General features: G+C 45.2%; 1 protein-coding gene across 1 annotated transcript; it reads right to left on the reverse strand.

Moving 5' to 3' along the window:
- Positions 1-3,252: 3,252 nt before the first annotated feature.
- Positions 3,253-20,591, reverse strand: L2HGDH (L-2-hydroxyglutarate dehydrogenase). The gene is given in 12 exon segments (XM_033160368.1): positions 3,253-4,480; positions 4,483-4,604; positions 5,030-5,161; positions 7,779-7,936; positions 8,817-8,984; positions 9,820-9,854; positions 11,721-11,883; positions 13,877-13,896; positions 13,899-14,007; positions 15,103-15,254; positions 16,302-16,417; positions 20,460-20,591. Coding segments are annotated over 12 exon segments (1,371 nt in total). The 5' UTR covers positions 20,585-20,591; the 3' UTR covers positions 3,253-4,409.
- Between the last annotated feature and the right edge of the window lie 102 nt (positions 20,592-20,693).

Genomic DNA, 20,693 nt, shown 5'->3' on the forward strand with positions numbered 1-20,693 from the left:
CCCTGCCTTCTGCCCCACCAGTGCCAGTGGGCACCAGCCACCACCGAATAGTGATATATCAGTTCCTCATTTGCTTGCCTCTGACATAAAGATAAGGCCGAGACGCCAGTCCTGTTTAAAGATAATAGATTCATCACTTGGTAGCTATGGCTTTAGGTGATTATTGTTCTGTGTGAACAAACCATCCTAGATCAAACCCCACCAACAGAATTATTCTACTATCTTGCATCACCTCCAACACAATCAGAGCTACCGGCTGACTAAAGTATTTTGACCGATCTGCCTTTAAGCAAATTCATGCATTCATGCATGAATTAAATGTAAATAAATTTGCCTGTTACAAAAGGTCAATATAGGTGACTTTTTGAGATGATAATAATAATAATAATAATAATAATAATAATAATAATAATAATAATAATAATTTAGCCCCATAAACTCTGCTGGCTAAAAAAAATTGTAGGACCCTCTCCCACTTCCATGGTTTAACTACGGTTTGGTTCCTAAAATGGTTCTCTTTGCCCTGGCATTAAAGCAAACACCATGGATGAGAAATTGGCACATATGCAAAAACGATTGTATCTATTTATAGATAAGCCTAATTTATTTTATGATGTGTAGCTAATATTTTTATAGGTTCCAATTCCAAATAAATATGTCTAGACCTGACCATTTGGTACATCTCTTTCTCATACATAGAGCACATGGAGTATGCCCCTAGGAACGAAGGCAATGTTCCTAACTCCTAAGTCCTGATGAATTCATTATAGTCTTACTTCCAAATCTATATGGTTAGGATTGTGCTGTTAGTTCCACTAGAGTCAGTGGATCTTACTCCCAAGTAAGCAGGCAGCTTTCCAGTTTCAATATTCATAGAGGAGATCCCACATTCAAAAACACAGGTGGGATTTCCTACTTGTGTTTCCATTTGTGGGCTTTGTGGGGAGTGGAAGAAAAAAGTGCAGCATGGGCCTAGAGACTCATTCCCAGTTTCGCCTGAAGATGGGGTCAGGAAAAAGTGTTGCTTAAGCATCCCAATGAAATATTTAATGAAAAAGCAACCCAAAAACTGTGATGCAGCTGCAAACAAACAAACAAAAAACTGACGCTAGTCTAGGCTGCATCAACAGAAATATAGGGAATGAAGAGTACCACTCTATTCTTCCCTGGCCAGACCATACCTGGAGTCCACTTCTGAGCACCACAATTTAAGGATGATATTGACAAGCTGAAATGTGGGCATAGGAGGGCAGTCAAGATGATCAAGGGTCTGGAAGCCAAGCCTTATGAGGAATGGTTGAAGGAGTTGGGGATGTTCAGCCTGGAGAATACTGAGAGGAGATAAGACAGCTATGTTCAAATATCTGAATGTCTGTCATGAAAGACGGAGCAAGTTTGTTTTCTCTTGCTCCAGAGGGTAGGACCTGAACCAGTAGCTTCAAGTTACAGTACAAGAAAGAGGATTCCAACTAATCAGGAAGAAATTTCTGACCGCAAGAGCTGATTGACAGTGGAACAGTGTCCATCAGGTGGTGGTGGACTCTCCTTCCTTGGAGGCTTTTAAGCAGAGGGACAGAGTCATCCAACCTCTACTTCAATACCTCTAAGGCAGGAGTGTCCACAACCTCCCGAGGGAGACTGGAACCACTGTCAAAGAACATTTACTGGCAGAAAGTTTTTTTAGTTGGAATCTCAGGTCCTACCCTCTAGAGCAGGAGAAAACAAGTTTGCTCCCTCTTCCATGTGACAGCCCTTAAGATATCCGAAGATGGATATCATATCTCCTCTCAAGGATGCTTTAGTTGAGACTCCTGAAATGACCTTCAGGATGCCTTCCAACACTACAGTACATCGATTTTAATTTAAAAAAATTTTTTTATTAGGTTTTACAACAATTTTAACATAATCACTGCTGGTGAGATAATCACAAAATAAATTCCCAATTACACCCCACCTCACGACTTCTCCCAACTTTCTGGTTTATAACAAATTCACTTCTGCTTATTATCTTATTCCCTAATACACTGGACGCTCGGGTTGCGAACGCGATCCTTGCTGGAGGCGCGTTCGCAACCCACAGCGTCCGTAACCTGCAGCACCCATCTGCGCACGTGCAGGTTGTGATTTGGTCTTCTGCGCATGTGCGAAGCACTGAACCCAGAAGTAACCCGTTCCAGTACTTCTGGGTTCGGCGTGGTGCGCAACCCGAAAACGCACAACCTGAAGCGGCCGTAACCCAAGGTATAGTAAAGTTAAAGTTATACATCATTATTATGTTCTGTTTGTTGATTGTGTTTAATCAAACCCACAAGTGAGTCCATTTCCTTACATTGCTTCTGTAGGTACATCATAAAAGGTTCCCAGTCTTTCAAAAGTCTCTATTGTCCTTTAAGTCTTTCAGTCAACCTCGTCATTTCAGCATTTTCTTGCCATTGTTCTTTCATTGCATTTCATTGCTTTTCCACCTTTGAGCTAGTAAAATTCTAGCCGCTGTTGTAGCATACATAAATAATTTCTTGTCTTTTGGCAAATCTTGACCTAAAATGCCTAATATGAAAGCTTCTGGTCTTTTAACAAAGGTTATCTTAAACATTCTTTTCATTCATTATAAATCATATCCCAAGTTTTTATTGTTTTACAGTTCCACCACATGTGATAGAACGTTCCTTCCTTTTCTTTACATTTCCAACATTTATTGGAGCATTTTTTTTGGCCATTTTTGCTGGTATAATATACCATCGGTACATCATTTTCATATATCCTTTTTTAACAATATACAATATATACAGTACACTGATGTTCAGACTGATTTGGTGTTATATATAGCCATGTTGCCCTTACAATAACAGATCCAGAATACTAGGTTCTCCTAGTGGTATTAAGCACTGGAAACACGTAACTCCTGCCTCTGCTCCCTTGAAAGGTGGGGGCAACAAACATTACAGGGGGAATTTTATTTGCTTCTCTCCCTTTCAGCTCTCACTGGTGTCTAAATGTGGTTTTAAGTGCAACAAGCAAGTTTTCCAGCTTCACAAGGCAAGGTTCAGTAGCAAGGTTGGAAGGGGGTTCTGCAGACGAAAGGGGTGTCAAGAAGCCAGGCTTTCATGTTCCTCACCTAAGCGGATGGCTAGGTCAAAAAAAATACTGGGATGCAGACGGCCGTAATACCAAGAACTGCAGTGATTCAGGTCTATTCGGAATTGAAACAAAATGTAATGTACACCATAACTCAATGAAGACAACACATTTGCGTTTATGCAACAGTTTTTGTTGTAAGTTTATTGATCAGTGTGATGCACAAGTTTTGCATGAATTCTACATTCTAAAAATGTAGATCCAGATCACGGCTGTTTTTGCTTCTAATCATATATTCCCATTATCTTTTGTTTTATAAAAAAAATAGCTTGCATTTAATTAGATACAACTTATTTTTTCCTGATCTTTGCATATCTGGACTATCCAGTAAATGAAGATGGTGTGCATATGTAGATCTAACCAGAAAATGAAACACCAATTCGTTGCCCATTTTCAGTGAACAAAAACAAAAATCCCTCCAAAGAAAAAAGCACTACCTGCTGTGACCAAACCACTGTGTGGCATCCATTATTTAGGAGAATATCTTATTACTGTCCTCCCGCACACTTCTCAGCTACTCAATGGAGCTTAGAATGGTAGACCTGTAAGGCTGGAAGGGATCCTGAGTGGCATCTAGTCCAACCCCCCACGAGCACTTCCCTCTGGGTCGTGCCAGCGGTGTACTTCCTATGTTCTGTAAGTTGGAAAGTGGGAATCACATTCATTACTCTGATAAACAGGTATCCTTCCCTGGGGCTCAGGGCATATTGGGCAACGGTACCACCCGCCTGTTATTGCAATTGCCACAACCCAGTGTGGCCTGCATGGACAGGGGAGAAAGTTAAGAGTTGTGGGTTTTGGGCAGACAATTCCCTTTTTGTGCATTTGGGCAGACAATTCCCTTTTTGTGGAGAGCAGGCTGTGTTCCTGCTGTGCCTTTTGTAGGTGATTTTGGGACGGGAGGGAAATTAAAACAGCCACAGCTCCTGCATACCCCGATAGTTCAAAAGTGGAATTCTAGGGAGAAAGAGTGGTGATGTCTGCTGTTGTAACTGCATTCCTGAGTACACCACAGGACTAATCTTCCCTGCCAAATTAATATGGCATCTAATGGACCTGACTGGTGTTCACTGTGTTTGACCATACGTGGAATGATTTCTGAGGTTCATCAGAACATTGTAGAGCTTGAGGGCTTCTGCAAGGCATCCAGTTGGCAGCCTCTCTTTCTGATTGCTTCTCCCCAAAAGGCCACCTCCCTGTCATTTCCTTGACTGCCACTCTTCCAGGCACAGTGTCTGAACACATCAAGAGATCCAGCGGGCCTCTAGATTTCATCAGAGCTCAAATCTCCGCTCCACCTCGTTAGCGATCATTTTCGCAATGGCAAGGGACGAGGTAGCAGCAGTGAAGGGGCATTTCTGACATGGAGGATTCGGCTGCCAATGTCTCCAGTGCCTCCGTCAAACACAAAGTCGTCAATCAAGTTTCCGTCGTTGTCCAAGGCCTGAGCTCTGACACCAGCTGGGCCTCTGCAAAAAGAAAGGAGAAGCTGGGCATTCAAACAGGGCAAAGTGGACCTTGAATTGTATTTCGGTCTTATCACAGCTAATGCAACAGGAGACTTGGGGCCCAGCCTGCTTGTCTAGGAACAAAATGCTTAAATTGCTATTAGACCGTAGAGATGCTCATGTTTTAAGTGGAAACTGCATATCTCAGGGTCTTTTTTAATTTATTAGATTTATATCTAATAAATCTTTATCCAACATCACTGTCGGAGGTGGTATGCCTCTGAATGCCAGCTGCTGGGAATTGCAGGTCAGGAGATCCCTGCCGTCGCTTTCAGGCTTCCCAGAAGGGGCATCTGTTTGGCCGCTGTGAGAACCAGATGCAGGACTTTGGTCTGCAGCCAGGCTCTCCTGATCTTCTGTGATTGTCTAAATCCCCCAAAGGATACCTGAGTATATCATTGATGGTAACTTCTGGTATAAATTTCTGCAGCTGCTTCACCTGAGCACTAAGGAAACACGCTCTGTACATTTCTCCCATTCCATAAGAGAAGTTCCTCAACACCAGCTTCCACAGGCCACTGGGAGGGAAAGCAACATTTATTGCAAGTAGCTTCCATTCACACACACAAACACGTACATACAAATGCAAAAAACACAAAAAAGTGTAAAGGAAAAAGGTAAGCAGAGCGGGTCAAAAAATGAAAGAAATGCAAAAAAGTTTAAACGTAACCATATGTAAACTATTTGCAGTTACCATTCAAAAGCAGGGTGGATAAAAATCTGATTTTTAAAAATTTAAATCAGATTTTTTAAAAAATTAAATTGGATTTTTAAAATAAAATGCTTTTGGAGGAAAAATCTTTCTAAAGATAGTTTCTATTTAAGTTACATTATAGTCCAAAGGCTATTCATCAGGAAATAAGGATTTGTTTTAAGTTTTCATGTGTGCTAAAACTCAGTCTAAGGTGTGTGTATTATTAATAAAAAAAAAATAGTTTAACCACATCAGTTAACAAACATGGATACATATGCTATAATGTTATTGTTTTAGTTAAATAATTGTTTAAATTGTTATTAGGAAATGATTACTTTTCTCCTTCCAATAAATTACAGCGGAAAAGTTGTCCAAATATAAATAATAATTTCATAATTATCTATGTATTTCTAATAGTATAACCAAATCAGTAATTTTGATCTAACTGGTAAAAACTACTCTGAAAATTTATTATTCCAAAAATGAAACCTTCCATCTGGTTGTAAATATTAAGATTATACTAGCCAGAATGAGTCTTCTGTTAAAAAAAATGATTTACCGGTAAATCAAGTCTTCCTGACTAGTGATTTAAATCGTGATTTAAATTCATTTGATTTAATAAAATCCACCCCTGTCACAAAGCCTTGTTGATGATAACAAATAATCCTGACATTAGTAAGATAACTACTGTAGTGGTAGAAAAACTAATCACTCTGATTCAGGCTATTTAGTGTATGCAGAGTTTTTATGTGTTTCATTTACCTCTGATCTCTCTACATACACACTTTTCTTGACACCCCACATGTATAATATATTTGGCAAACTGAGGATTGTACATCATACACCTTATGAGCTGGACTCTGTCTGTAGAAACTTCTACCATAGAAAAAACCCTGTTCAACTTTGAAGGTGCTACCAAAACTCTTGTTTTGATAACAGCTATGGTAGTCCCCTCACTAAGATTGTATGTGACAGGTGTGATTAATACTTTTCAAAACAGTGACGAGATTAAATAGTCCTTTTGCTCCTTAGCTCCAAGAGGCAGCAAAAGTCAAGGGCTCTGCGGCTGGGCCAGGAGGATGTTCGGTGGAAGAGGAGCCAGCAAAAAAATGGTTTAGAAAAAGCATTACGGAATGAGGTAAAGGTAAAGGGACCCCTGACCATTAGGTCCAGTTGTGGACGACTCTGGGGTTGCGGCACTCATCTTGCTTTACTGGCCGAGGGAGCTGGTGTACAGCTTCCAGGTCATGTGGCCAGCATGACTAAGCCGCTTCTGGCGAACCAGAGCAGCGCATGGAAACGCCGTTTACCTTCCCGCCAGAGCAGTACCTATTTATCTACTTGCACTTTTTATGTGCTTTCAAGCTGCTATGTTGGCAGGAGCAGGGACCGAGCAACGGGAGCTCACCCCTTTGCAGGGATTCGAAACGCTGACCTTCTGAATGGCAAGCCCTAGGCTCTGTGGTTTAGACCTCGTTAAATTAGGCGGCATTGGGAGAAGCCTTAAATGAGAGGAGAGCACAGAATATTTGTGTTGTGTTGAATGGGGCGGGGGGAGAGGGAGAGGAGGAAATGTAGCCAGAGGACTTTATATGTGAGGACTAGGAGCTGGTGCAGAGCATGAAGCTGGCAGACTTACAGGTGAAACTCGAAAAATTAGAATATCGTGGAAAGGTTCATTTCTTTCAGTAATTCAACTTAAAAGGTGAAACTAATATATGAGATAGACTCATGACATCCAAAGCGGGATATGTCAAGCCTTTATTTGTTATAATTGTGATGATGATGATGATGATAATAATAATAATAATAATAATAATAATAATAATAATAATAATAATAATTTTATTTATACCCCGCCCTTCCCAGCCAGAGAACCGGGCTCAGGGCGGCTAACATCAATTAAAATCACAACAAAAAACATAAAAACGATCAATTTAAAATAACAGATTAAAATACAAATTAACCCCAAATTAACAATTTCAACTGGGGTTTTTCATCAGCTGTACGCCATAATCATCACAATTATAACAAGCAAAGGCTTGACATATCCCGTTTTGCATGTCATTAGTCTATCTAATATATTAAACTCCAGTAGCTAATGAAAACAATTGCTTACATAAATGGACTTTTCCACAATATTCTAATTTTTCAAGTTTCACCTGTAAGAGGAAAGAGCAACAATACGGGGGGGGGGGGCGGGAATTGTACCCACCACCTGGTGTTCCCTGTAGCACCAGAAATGCACAAGCTCAACCCATAACAGCCTGGAGACCAACCTATGCAAGAAGCAGGTCTCCCTCCTCCACTGCCCAAAGTAAGCAGCGCGGTGCTTCCCAGGATCACTATAGTTTACACTACAGACTGCAGAAAAGTGGGGCATGGCAGAGGTCATGAGATTCCCGTTCTTAACCTGCAGATGAATAGAAAGAGGACACTACCTGTAAGCCGCCGCATCTGCAAAGTCTTGGAAACTGAAGTCATAAAATCTGTAGCCCTCTCGCTTGAAGGCAAGCACAGCGTTAGGCCCGAGCCAGACACTGCCATCCATCCTCGGGGTGAAATGGATACCCAGGAAGGGGAAACGGGGGTCGGGTACCTAAAGCGCGAGAAACACACCCGGGAGTCAAAATGCATTTGAAAGAACCACACTCTGCAACACGCAAGAATGGCCCAAGGAGCATCTCTCTGAATGGCACAAACCAAAGGTAATACTGAAAAGAAGGGAGCAGGCTTTTCTCTTACACACCTCCTTTTTAAATGAAAGCTGGGGATCTGGCAATTATAGTTCATCAGGTGGAGCTCCCTCCCCCTTTAGGCTAGACACATGACATCACACTTTAGGTGGTGTCCTTTAGGCTAGGCACATCACACGGTAAACAGGAGCAAAAACACTTGTAGTCACACACTTCTTTTCTGCCCTCCCGAGAAAGATTAGTGCATGTGTGGACCTAAATACATCTCCGAGGGTTGTGTCTATCGAGATACAATCTCTTACTTAGATAAATGTACGGATAAAAATCAGCATCGGGGGGGGGGGAGTGTGGAGAGAGATGCTTTTAAGTCAGAATGGAGGCAAGGGAAATTGGCAGCAGTAAAATGGAATATTCTGGGAAATTGCTTAGAGCAGCCAGGCATTTCCCAAATATACCCTCTCTAAAGCAGACTGGTTCAGATCAGGTAATTTCAATATCTATATAACTTTCCCACCGGCATTGTATGTGACTTTGACCACCAAAGCCACAGGCTGAGGGGGATTCTCACAAGAGGACAACCCCAAGGTTCATTAGTGGAAAGCCAAAATAGTTCAAATAGGCTAAAGTATGCAGAGTGGATCTGCCCTGAAACTATAAGGCCTCTCAAACCATGTGTACAGCTTAGTAAATATTGCATTAAATAAATATTAAATAAATAACACCAGTACTCAAAGCATCCAGAAGCACAAAGGGCTTTCTCAAGCTCTTCGTAAACTGACGTACCGGATAAATATTTCCTTTTACCAAATAGCACTTCTCTGGCTTCAGCACCAAGTAATCACCCCGGAATGGAACAATGCGAGGCTCTGGGCTGCAGCCGCTGATCTGAGAGATGCGGTCCGAATAAAGCCCGGCACAGGACACAAGATGCCGACAATGGATTTCCTCCCCCTGCGCGAAAGAAGATGTCGAGTTTCAGCAAAACTATAGCACCATCTAACATCATCACAAAACCAGCCGACTTGCTGGGCTGTCTGTTTATCCTTCCATTTCCACACCATCCTATCCTGCTGTTCCCTATGCTTGAAGGTACCTGTTCTAGTGTGACAGGTGGAGGTGAGGAGGCCTGATCATGACCAGGCGTGGTCTGACAGGCCAAAGAGCACCTGGCAGGCTCTTCAGGACCAAGGGGAGCTCCCAGGGGAGGCTGATGTGGCTTGCTGATTGCTAAACCAGCAGGAATTAAATGTGTGCAATACCAGCATGGAACCCCACAGTTGGTCCTCACTGGGTGACTGCCAGTCTCTTTTCTGTTTCTTCGCAGGGGATCAATGGGCCTTAGGCAGCTGCTGCGTAGACAGAACTGCAGATTCGGGTTCCACATGGGCGTTACTTTAGGTCCTTCAAGGGCAGCGTCATAGAATCATAGAATTGTAGAGTTGGAAGGGACCCCAAGGGTCATCCAGTCCAGCCCCTGCTATGCAGGGATCTCAATTCCATGACCGATGACCATTCAACCTCAGCTTTAAAATCTCCAATGAAGGAGAGTCCACCACCTTCCGAGCGAGTCAGGCACCATCCTCTCTAAGACTAGACCTTGAGCAGGGAAAGGACTATGAAGCCCTCGAGGCTTGACTCACATTGATATCCATCTCAAACCGTTTTTGTGGTGACGACAGCCATTGTGGTTAAAGCATTTGTACGCTTGACATGCGGCAAATGCCAAAACACGAAGAAAATATTGCACACTCGAAAAGTAACATGCAATCTGAAAGCTTGGACTTACCTTGGAGTTTCTAACAACAATTGGATATTTCATCCCTGTAAATAAGAAGATAAAAATTATAAATGGCACACATAAAACAACTACATATAAATAAAACACCTGAACCACAAGGACGAAACAAAACGGAAGAACCTATCAGGCAGATCAAAAGTGCAAGTAGATAAATAGGTACCGCTCCGGCAGGAAGGTAAACGGCGTTTCCGTGCACTGCTCTGGTTTGCCAGAAGCGGCTTAGTCATGCTGACCACATGACCTGGAAGCTGTACACCGGCTCCCTCGGCCAATAAAGGGAGATGAGTACCGCAACCCCAGAGTCGGAAACGACTAGACCTAATGGTCAGGGGTCCCTTTACCTTTACCTTTACCCAGGAGAATGGAACAGGAGTTTTCACCAACCTTCTAATTCCAGGGTCAGGATATTTGTCCCTCTACCCCAATATTATCTGCTGTGATGGGCAATAGATCTCCAGCATTTCAGGCAGAGAGGGGTGGGGCGAGAGAGACTGGGGATTGAACCTGAAACCTTCTGAATACAAGGGAGGTTCTCTGCTGCTCAGCTAGCGTTTCTACCCTTAAAGAGAGACAAGCTGCTCTTTCAGAAGTGACCTATGAGCAAGAGGCCTTTCGCTCGCCTCTTTCACCCTCTCCATTCCTCTACCTCCACACAGCCTCCGATGCTCTGCAGAGTCAGATGGTGACAAATAGGCACGTTTTCTATGTACCCACAATCCAAAATAGTCAGACCACATCTTGCACCGGATTCTGAACGGGCCAAACAAAGAGAATGTTAGCAAAAAGTTTCAGAGAATAGCTTCAGTTCCAAGGCGCCAGCTGTGCTTTCAGAATACTTTCAGAATTTGTTGTTGTTGTTGTTCATTCAGTCGTGTCCGACTTTCATGCCCCATGGACCCAGAGCACGCCAGGCACGCCTATCCTCCACTGCCTCCCGCAGTTTGCCAAACTCATGCTAGTCTCTTCGAGAACACTGTCTAACCATCTCATCCTCTGTCGTCCCCTTCTCCTTCTGCCCTCCATCTTCCCCAACATCAGGGTCTTTTCTAGGGAGTCTTCTCTTCTCATGAGGTGGCCAAAGTACTGGAGCCTCAGCTTCAGGATCTGTCCTTCCAGTGAGCACTCAGGGCTGATTTCCTTAAGAATGGATAGGTTTGATCTTTTTGCAGTCCATGGTACTCTCAAGAGTCTCCTCCAGCACCAGAATTCAAAAGCATCAATTCTTCGGCGATCAGTCTTCTTTATGGTCCAGCTCTCACTTCCATACATCACTACTGGCAGAACCATAGCTTTAACTATACGGACCTTTGTTGGCAAGGTGATGTCTCTGCTTTTTAAGATGCTGTCTAGGTTTGTCATTGCTTTCCTTCCAAGAAGCAGGCGTCTTCTAATTTTGTGACTGCTGTCACCATCTGCAGTGATCATGGAGCCCAAGAAAGTAAAATCTCTCACTGCCTCCATTTCTTCCCTTCTATTTGCCAGGAGGTGATGGGACCAGTGGCCATGACCTTAGTTTTTTTATGTTGAGCTTCAGAATACTTTCAGAATAATTTCAGAATACCTACTATAACTAGCGATTTCCTATTTAATTGCAAGGAAGAAAAGTTTACTGAGTCGCCACAGCTCTCTCACAGCTACGGCTTCTTTGAATTTCAGGCTATGGGCTAGTCCTGGAATTCTGCATCTCCCAGGATGGTCTCTAAAGCATTTCCTGCATCCTCCTGTAAACATTCCACGTCACTCTCCCAGATCATCCCATGAACCACAGGATCTCCAGAAGCACCCGAGAGCCTGTGAGCTCCAGGACTACATATCACCCCAGAACCTCACAGAGGAAGACTGCCAAAGTGGGAAGGAAGGACAAAGAAGTCGGAAGGAAAGCTCCTTACCTTCTTCACTTCCAGCAGGACTTTCTTTGGCCACCTCCATGCCCTTCACCTCAAAGTCCGTCAAAACAGTCCCTCCGGCTGCCTGGAAATCCTCAGCGTAGGCAAAGGCCACCTGCCTGTAGTTCACAATGCCTGTGTATGGCGAGTCCAGGGCCATCAAACCCTGAAAAGGCATTCAAAGGGATTCAGGGCCACAGAGAGTTTTAAAGAAGGAGGAAGACAGAAAGGCCCCATTTCAGGCCTGCTCAGAAGCTGCCAGTCCAGATACCGTATTTTTCGCTCCATAGGGCGCACTGGACCATAGGTCGCACCTCGTTTTTAGAGGAGGAAACAAGAATTATTTTTTCTGGTTTTCCTCCTCTAAAAGCCCTGTTTTTTTGAGATCAGCTAAAAGTTTTGCAGCTTTTTTTGCAAAGGGGGAAAAGCAAACCTCCTTTTGCAAAGGGGGAAAAGCAAAGAGGAAAAGCTCTGTTTTTATGGGGTTCAACTCACATTTCTGCAGCTTCTAAAGGAAAGGGAGCCTTTTCTCACAGTTTCCAGACAGATAATCTAATCAGCCGGTCACATGTAGCTGGGGAAACAACCTCCCTCTGCAGCAGCATTCAACAAAGGAGGGCAGGGCTGAAAGGGAGCCGGGACTCTTATCTCTCTCCCGATCTCTTGCTGATCAGCTGTTGAGCGGGGTCCTTTCAACACCCCCTTTTCTCTTTGTAAAGCACAATCCTCTTTTGGCTCCTTGGTAATTCAGCTCCAGGGACCACCATTCGCTCCATAAGACACACAGATATTTCCCCTTACTTTTTAGGAGGAAAAAAGTGTGTCTATGGAGCGAAAAATACGGTAGGCTCATAAGCGGCTAGGGAAAACCTGTCTGAAACACTAGATCACTGCTGCCAGTCATTGCAGACAGAGCTGATCTAAACAGTAGGTGGGCAACCTTTTCTGGCTGAAGGGCCTGATCTTTATCTCCTGCGCCCGTGGCAGGCTAAAGTTGGCAGGTGGGTGGGGCCACCCATCTATCAATCATCTGGTGTCACGGTGACATCGCACGCTGTGCTTTGAAGAACCTGATTGTCGGGACTTCAAAGCAAACTACAGGGCTTTCAAAGAGCCCTCTGTACATTTGCAAACCTCCTCGTGGGAGCGCTTTCTGCGCTTCTCCCTCAAACCACAGTGAAGTGGCTCGCTCCTGAGAGCTGCTTCAAAGGGCACTTTTGCATAGCGTTTCAACCCTCACTAAATTAATGAGCAGAGATTAAATCCTGCTGCCAGGGAACAGAATCATGCAACCATTCCAGAATTAAATCCTGTCCTCACGGCCATCCGCTGAGGTCGCTACCATGGGTGAAGTTTGGGGGAAATGGCCTCAAGGGCCGTACTGGGCTCCCTGATAGGCTATGAATGGTCTGCAGGCCAGAGGCTTCCACCTCTTATCTAGATGGATCAATGGTGTGACTCATAGCTGTCAAGTTTCGGAGTTTGAAAATAAGGGATCAGCAGTCTCACCTATCCCGGGGACAGTCCACATCTCAGTGGTGGGCGGAGCCAGAAGCAAAAGTGGGCGGAGCAGCAATGTAAACTTCCAAGCGGGCTCGGGCTCGGAGCGGAGCAAAGAGGAGGGCAGCCATGTGCTCCGCGTGATGGAGCCCCATCGTCTTCTTGTCTGATCCCATCAAAACAGGACAGGAAGCAGCAGCTGCTCAAAGGCAACCAGGCTCCGCCCACCAGCTAACCCCTATGGCCGGCTGAGGGCTCAGCGGCAACGGATAGGGGCTGATGCAGGGGGAGGAATACACCCCCCTGTAAGCACGGGAAACGGCTTCCCACTTGCTTTGAGGGCTGAGGCTTTTCTCTCCAAGTAGGCGAGGTCTTCCCACCCAGTCCCTAGCCAGCAGGGGAGGAGCTGCTTCCATTAAAAACGGGAAATTTAAGGGAAATAAAAAAATAAGGGAGAGCAGCAGGAAACTGCTTGAAATAAGGAGAATCCCGGGGGAAAATGGGATACTTGACAGCACTGCAGGACGACAGGTTCTTAATGGAGGTTGGCAATTCAAATGGGGAGGTGAACAGCTGCACTGGGCTTCCTTGATCCCAACCCCCCCCCAAAAGGTCCCTAGAACAAAAAAATATGCATCACATCGAAGAAGGTCGTGTACCCGGCAGTAGGGCTCCTTGCTTGTATTTCTTTGGAAGAGATGAGTTTCAGTCCGCGGACCTCGTTCTGCAGGCCCCTCTCATACAGCGCCTTGAGTCTCGGAACTTCTTCCTGTTCAGCTGCAACTATCAGCTGAAGAAGAAACAAGGAAGTTAAAATGCGCAACGTGGGCCAGGCACAGAGTAAAAATGCAACGAAAGAGCAAAAGTAACGACAACCACGCTGTGCAGGATGGAGCAGGAGTAACGTCACGTTGCCGTATTAATTAAAATACAAATTTAATGGAATGGAATTGATCCTCTTTTCAAAAACTTGGCATAGGTGAAGGCTCCAGGTTTCAGCGCAGCAGACTGCAGCGATTCATGCAAACTGGCTGGCGACGGTTTCATTCGTCACAAAACAGGAAAAGGGTGAAGATAACTTTAAGGACATTTTCTATGAGTTCTGGGTGTGGTTTTCCCGCTAATTAGGCACAGCCGGTGATGTGTATAAAGAGAGAAGTTGCAGTTTGAATTGCCTGCAGAAAGAGAACACCCACATGCTTTGCGTTTGTTGTTTGTATTGCCGTAATAAAACTCGTTTGAGTATTTTACACCAGTCTCGTGGTTCTGTCATCTGCTGCCAGGGAAAATTCACTCCCAATATAGCGTTTTCAGAGGTGAAACGTTTTATTTAACACTGTCTCATGAGAGAAAATAGTTTTCTTCAGAGGCTATGGATTTTCAAAGGTTGTGAATTGGCCCAACATCACAATGACTGCCTTTTGGAAATGTGGGTAGGTATGTACTGGGTGTTTCCCCCGGTATATCCAAAAAAGATCAAGGACTCAGCTACATCAGTAAAAATAAAACGTTATAAATGTGTTATAACACTGTGGCACCAGGTGGCGCTGTAGAGCCAAAATTGGAACTCTATGAAATTTTCCATTGTGAGCATTACGTTTTTTTCAGAGCATTTTCAGAGTGTTGTTTTTTTTTAATAGCTATATCTCATCCTGGGTCCAGTTCATGATTAGGCTTCACTGAGCAAAACCCCCAATTAAGACCACGAAACTCCGTTAATTCATTGCCGATGTACCACTGCCCACGCTGCATGGCCTTAGGAGACTGTTCTTACGGCAGTCAGAAAATTCAAATGTATAAAGCAAAGGCGCAAGGACTCTTTTGATCTACAAGGATATTAAGAGTTGCTGGAACGGAAAAGCAAAAAGTGCTGCACCTACCATACCTTGCCGCATTGTTTATACGGGATTCCCTTGCGGTCGCAGTACTCATAGCAGAGGGCCGCCCCCTCCACACACAGCTTCGCTTTTAGAGATCCCGGTTTGTAGTAGATCCCACTGTGAATAACACCACTGTTGTGTCCACTCTGGTGGAAGGCTAGTCGGAGAGATGTGTTACAAGTAAGGAGAAATGTTGAAATACATGCTGCATGGAGCTTTATTCTTTTTAGGTGAAATGCCATATTTTTGGTCCATAAGACGCTCCGGACCACAAGACGCACCTATTTTTGAAAGGGGGAAAACCAGGGGAAATATTTTTCTGGTTTTCCTCCTCTAAAAGGCTGGGACCAGTCCGGCAAAGGGGGCAGGGGAGGAAGGGGCAGCCAGTAGCGATGCTGTCGGGCTCCCCCTTTCTCCCCACCCCACTTTCAAAGGGGTCGGCAGGGGCGTGGGAGGGAGCGGGGAGCGGAGAAGACGCTGTTGGATCCTCCCCTCAGCCTTCGTTCGCAAAAACAAGCCTGTTTTGCAACGGAGGTGCGGGGAGGATCCAGTAACATCTCTGCTTGCCCGCCCCCTGCCAAAGCCTGCTTTAGCGGGTGGCGGGGCTGGTGGAGGAGATGCTCTTCGCTTCATAAGAAGCACCAACATTTCCCCTTACTTTTTAGGAGGGAAAAAGTGCGTCTTATGGAGAGAAAAATACGGTAGATATTTAAACCGCCAGTTGATTTTCAGGCTTTAAGCCAGGAGAAGTAACTATAAATGTGGTGTAAACTGACCAGAAATGTATTAGGAAAAGTTTGCAATGATGGATTAGCTCGTCCCCCATCCACTGCTACCACCCCTCCAAATTCCCCCCCCCCTGCCCTTTGCAATTAGGCTTGAAAAAAGCCTCTTAATGGTGACAATCAAGTCTTCTTCCAAGCCTAATTTTGGTGGAAGAAGGGGCAGGACGGAGAACACCCCATGCCCAGCCATGGGCACTGCACTGGGAAGCCATGCGGTAGGCCTATTGAGATGAATGGGAAGTTGTGTAAAATTGGCCCCTTACAGGAAAAGTTCCCGGCAGATTGCGCCTAACTGAACGACGACATTTAAACAACCACCACCGAATCTGGAAGACGGGGCTCGTGGAAGTTAACAATGCATGAGGGAAACTAATACGGAAGGCGATAAGCTCTTTTTTTATCAGATTCAGATATCATACCCAACTCCTTCTCCTTTTCCAGCACTCCAAAAGTGAGGGATGGATGTCGCAGGCTGAGCTCCCTGGCTGACGCCAGCCCCACAATTCCAGCTCCGACAACAGCCACATCGAAGGTGCTATTGAAAACGTGTTTCAGAAGAATGAAAACCACATGCTGCACAATAGCAAAGAACTTATTTCGGTTAAAAAGCCATCAGACAATTCCCGAGAGGGGTGGTTTTTTGTTTTTGTTTTGCACTGATGTAAAGATTAAGATTTTTTAAGTAAAAAAAAAAAAGAATTAAAAGTTATAATGAATGTGGGCGGAGCTGTTCACTCTCCCAGAACGTCACAGCCCATGCCAGAAACCCCGCCCTTTAAAAAAAGATACGAGAGTGACATCATACACATTTACACCATTAAAGATTGTAGTAATGTATGGAAGTGAGAGCTGGACCATAAAGAAGACTGATCGCCGGAGAATTGATGCTTTTGAATTATGGTGCTGGAGGAGACTCTTGAGAGTCCCATGGACTGCAAGAAGATCAAACTCATCCATCCATAAAGAAATCAGCCCTGAGTGCTCACTGGAAGGGCAGATCCTGAAGCTGAGGCTCCAGTACTTTGGCCACCTCATGAGAAGAGAAGACTCCCTGGAAAAGACCCTGATGTTGGGAAAGATGGAGGGCACAAGGAGAAGGGGACGACAGAGGATGAGATGGTTGGACAGTGTTCTCGAAGCGACTGGCATGAGTTTGGCCAAACTGCGAGAGGCAGTGGAGGATAGGGGTGCCTGGCGTGCTCTGGTCCATGGGGTCACGAAGGGTCGGACACGACTGAACGACTGAACAACAACAACTCTTCTGTTCCCCTGAAAAGTCAATGACTGTCTTTGGGCTGAGAAGACGGAAGAGCAGCAGGGGAAAGGCGGAATGGCGACGACTGGACGGCATCGTGTGGATGCCCCAGAACAAATGAGGGAACCAAGCACTGCAATTCCACACAAAAGTATGGAAGTTCCTGTGGTCTCCTTTGACTGGCAGCTGCTCTGCAGCTTGTCTTTCACATCACCTGTTGTGCTGTCCGACTCTTTAAACTAGATATTTCATTTATCGGTTACATGTACAGTGGTACCTCGACTTACGAAGTTAATCCGTTCCGAAGGCGCGCCCGTAAGTCGAAATCTTCACAAGTCGAAGCCGCCATCTCGGAACGGGAAAAAATTTTCGTACGTCGAAAAAAGCGCGTTAAAATCTTTGTAAGTTGAGGTTTATTTAACTTATATGCAGAATTCATCATGCGAAAGGCTGGGCTGGATGAATCCCAAACCGGAATTAAGATTGCCGGAAAAAATATCAACAACCTCAGATATGCTGATGATACAACCTTGATGGCAGAAAGTGAGGAGGAATTGAAGAACCTTTTAATGAGGGTGAAAGAGGAAAGCGCAAAATATGGTCTGAAGCTCAACATCAAAAAAACTAAGATCATGGCCACTGGTCCCATCACCTCCTGGCAAATAGAAGGGGAAGAAATGGAGGCAGTGAGAGATTTCACTTTCTTGGGTTCCATGATCACTGCAGATGGTGACAGCAGTCACGAAATTAGAAGACGCCTGCTTCTTGGGAGAAAAGCAATGACAAACCTAGACAGCATCTTAAAAAGCAAAGACATCACCTTGCCGACAAAGGTCCGTATAGTTAAAGCTATGGTTTTCCCAGTAGCAATGTACGGAAGTGAGAGCTGGACCATCAAGAAGGCTGATCGCCGAAGAATTGATGCTTTTGAATTATGGTGCTGGAGGAGACTCTTGAGAGTCCCATGGACTGCAAGAAGATCAAACCTATCCATTCTCAAGGAAATCGGCCCTGAGTGCTCACTAGAAGGACAGATCCTGAAGTTGAGGCTCCAGTACTTTGGCCACCTCATGAGAAGAGAAGACTCCCTAGAAAAGACCCTGATGTTGGGAAAGATGGAGGGCACAAGGAGAAGGGGACGACAGAGGATGAGATGGTTGGACAGTGTTCTCGAAGCTACTAACATGAGTTTGGCCAAACTGCGGGAGGCAGTGAAGGATAGGCGTGCCTGGCGTGCTCTGGTCCATGGGGTCACGAAGAGTCGGACACGAATGAACGACTGAACAACAACAAGTCGAGGTATCGTGCCGCCGCTTTCACTTCGGAAGTTGAAAAATTCGGAAGCGGCGGCCATTTTTTCACTTCTGGAGGTCATTCGGAAGTCGAAAAATGCGGAAGCCGAGTCGCTCGTAAGACGAGGTACCACTGTACATCCTGTGTCTCATTTTATCACCACAGCCCTTCTCCACGATGGCTATGTTCTATGTCCTCCACAACCAGGTGAGGAGCACACTGTTGCACCGGCGTCTTACTTTGGGGCTTCCCAGAAGCATCTGGTTGGCGGCCGTAAGAGCAGGAGCCTGGGTTAGATCCAGCAGGCACTTCGTATGTTCTTAGTTGAAACAAGTGCTCTGCCACTAAGCTGTGTCTCCACGTTTTAATGAGAGGGAAACTAACAATTCCATTCCCTGCCTGTAATGTCTACAGTAGTTTGATGTGGTCCAGTCTAGCAACACTTTCATCATTACTAAGCATCTTCCTGTTCCAAAATGGGGCTAAAAAACCCCAAACCCCAGGCGCAGGGCCTTCTTGGTGGTGGCGCCCTCCCATCCTGATGTCAAGGAAATAAACAACTATCTGACTTTTAGAAGACATCTGAAGGCAGCCCTGTCTAGGGAAGTTTTTAATGCTCAATGTTTTATCGTGTTTTAATATTCCCTAAACTTAGTAGGCCTCTAAGGTGCTACTGGACAATTTTTTAATTATTTTATCAATGTAACTGATATAGAACCAGTGATATTTTATTGCTTATATAAATTTTTAACTTCCGTTCTGACATTCAAGAGACGTAAGGGATTGTTGGTGGGAATTTGAAATCGAAATTGCTCGGGAGCAATATGCGCATTATTTTGTATATTCATTAAGTCTTTCATTGCCACTAATTTTTATTGTCGCCAATTTCCTTTCAAATTTAACTGTGTGAGCGTAATCGCTGCTCCTGCGTGTGTGTGTTTTGTCTTGTCTTGCTGTGAGCTTAAATAAATAAAGCAGAAATAAACTGAGTGGATTGGATTTACTCCTTATAAATTTTTATTGAAGAATTAATTTGTTTCGCAAAGAAAAACATCTTGGTCCAACCATTGGAAAAAATAAAATTACAAAAAGAAATGGCATGCAGTGAGAGATTTCACTTTCTTGGGTTCCATGATCACTGCAGATGGTGACAGCAGTCACGAAATTAGAAGACGCCTGCTTCTTGGGAGAAAAGCAATGACAAACCTAGACAGCATCTTAAAAAGCAAAGACATCACCTTGCCGACAAAGGTCCGTATAGTTAAAGCTATGGTTTTCCCAGTAGTAATGTACGGAAGTGAGAGCTGGACCATCAAGAAGGCTGATCGCCGAAGAATTGATGCTTTTGAATTATGGTGCTGGAGGAGACTCTTGAGAGTCCCATGGACTGCAAGAAGATCAAACCTATCCATTCTCAAAGAAATCAGCCCTGAGTGCTCACTAGAAGGACAGATCCTGAAGTTGAGGCTCCAGTACTTTGGCCACCTCATGAGAAGAGAAGAATCCCTAGAAAAGACCCTGACGTTGGGAAAGATGGAGGGCACAAGGAGAAGGGGACGACAGAGGATGAGATGGTTGGACAGTGTTCTCGAAGCGACTGGCATGAGTTTGGCCAAACTGCGGGAGGCAGTGGAAGATAGGCGTGCCTGGCGTGCTCTGGTCCATGGGGTCACGAAGAGTCGGACACGACTGAACGACTGAACAACAACAACACAACAACATTTGTTTTGTTTGTATTTTGATCTCACATTCTTCATTAGTCCCGTGTCACATGAAGTAAAGAAAACAGGGGCGATAAGGGGGGGGGGATAAATAAATAAATAAATTTAAATAAATTATAAAAAGATATTTATTTTTACATTTTTGAGAGAGTAGGGCCCAGAGCTTGCTTAGCTTATACGTAAACCGGGCCCTGAATATCCCCTCCGGTTCTCCTCCTCCTGCCCTCCCGGCCTCGGGGTCCAAGGGCAGCCCGCCTGGCCCGTCCCCGTCCCCCCCCCGGCCCATCCCGGGCGCCCTTCCCGCTCACCTGCCGGGGGTCCCTCCTCCGAGGTGCCTGGCGGGGAGAAGGCGGGCCGGCGCCGCCGCCGGGGGGAGACGTAGCCAGCGCGGCCGCCCGCCACCCCACCAGGCCCGGGCGCGCAGGGGGGCCATGATGCCGGGCTTGGCTAGGCCTCGCTCGCTCGGGTCCGCCTCCGGGGAAGAGGAGGAGCGAGGCCGCCCCGCGGAAGGGAAAAGGGGCTCCGTCCCGCCGCGTCCTCCT

Source organism: Lacerta agilis, chromosome 1 (genome assembly GCF_009819535.1).
Source record: "Lacerta agilis isolate rLacAgi1 chromosome 1, rLacAgi1.pri, whole genome shotgun sequence".
In the NCBI taxonomy this organism is placed as follows: Eukaryota; Metazoa; Chordata; class Lepidosauria; order Squamata; family Lacertidae; genus Lacerta; species Lacerta agilis.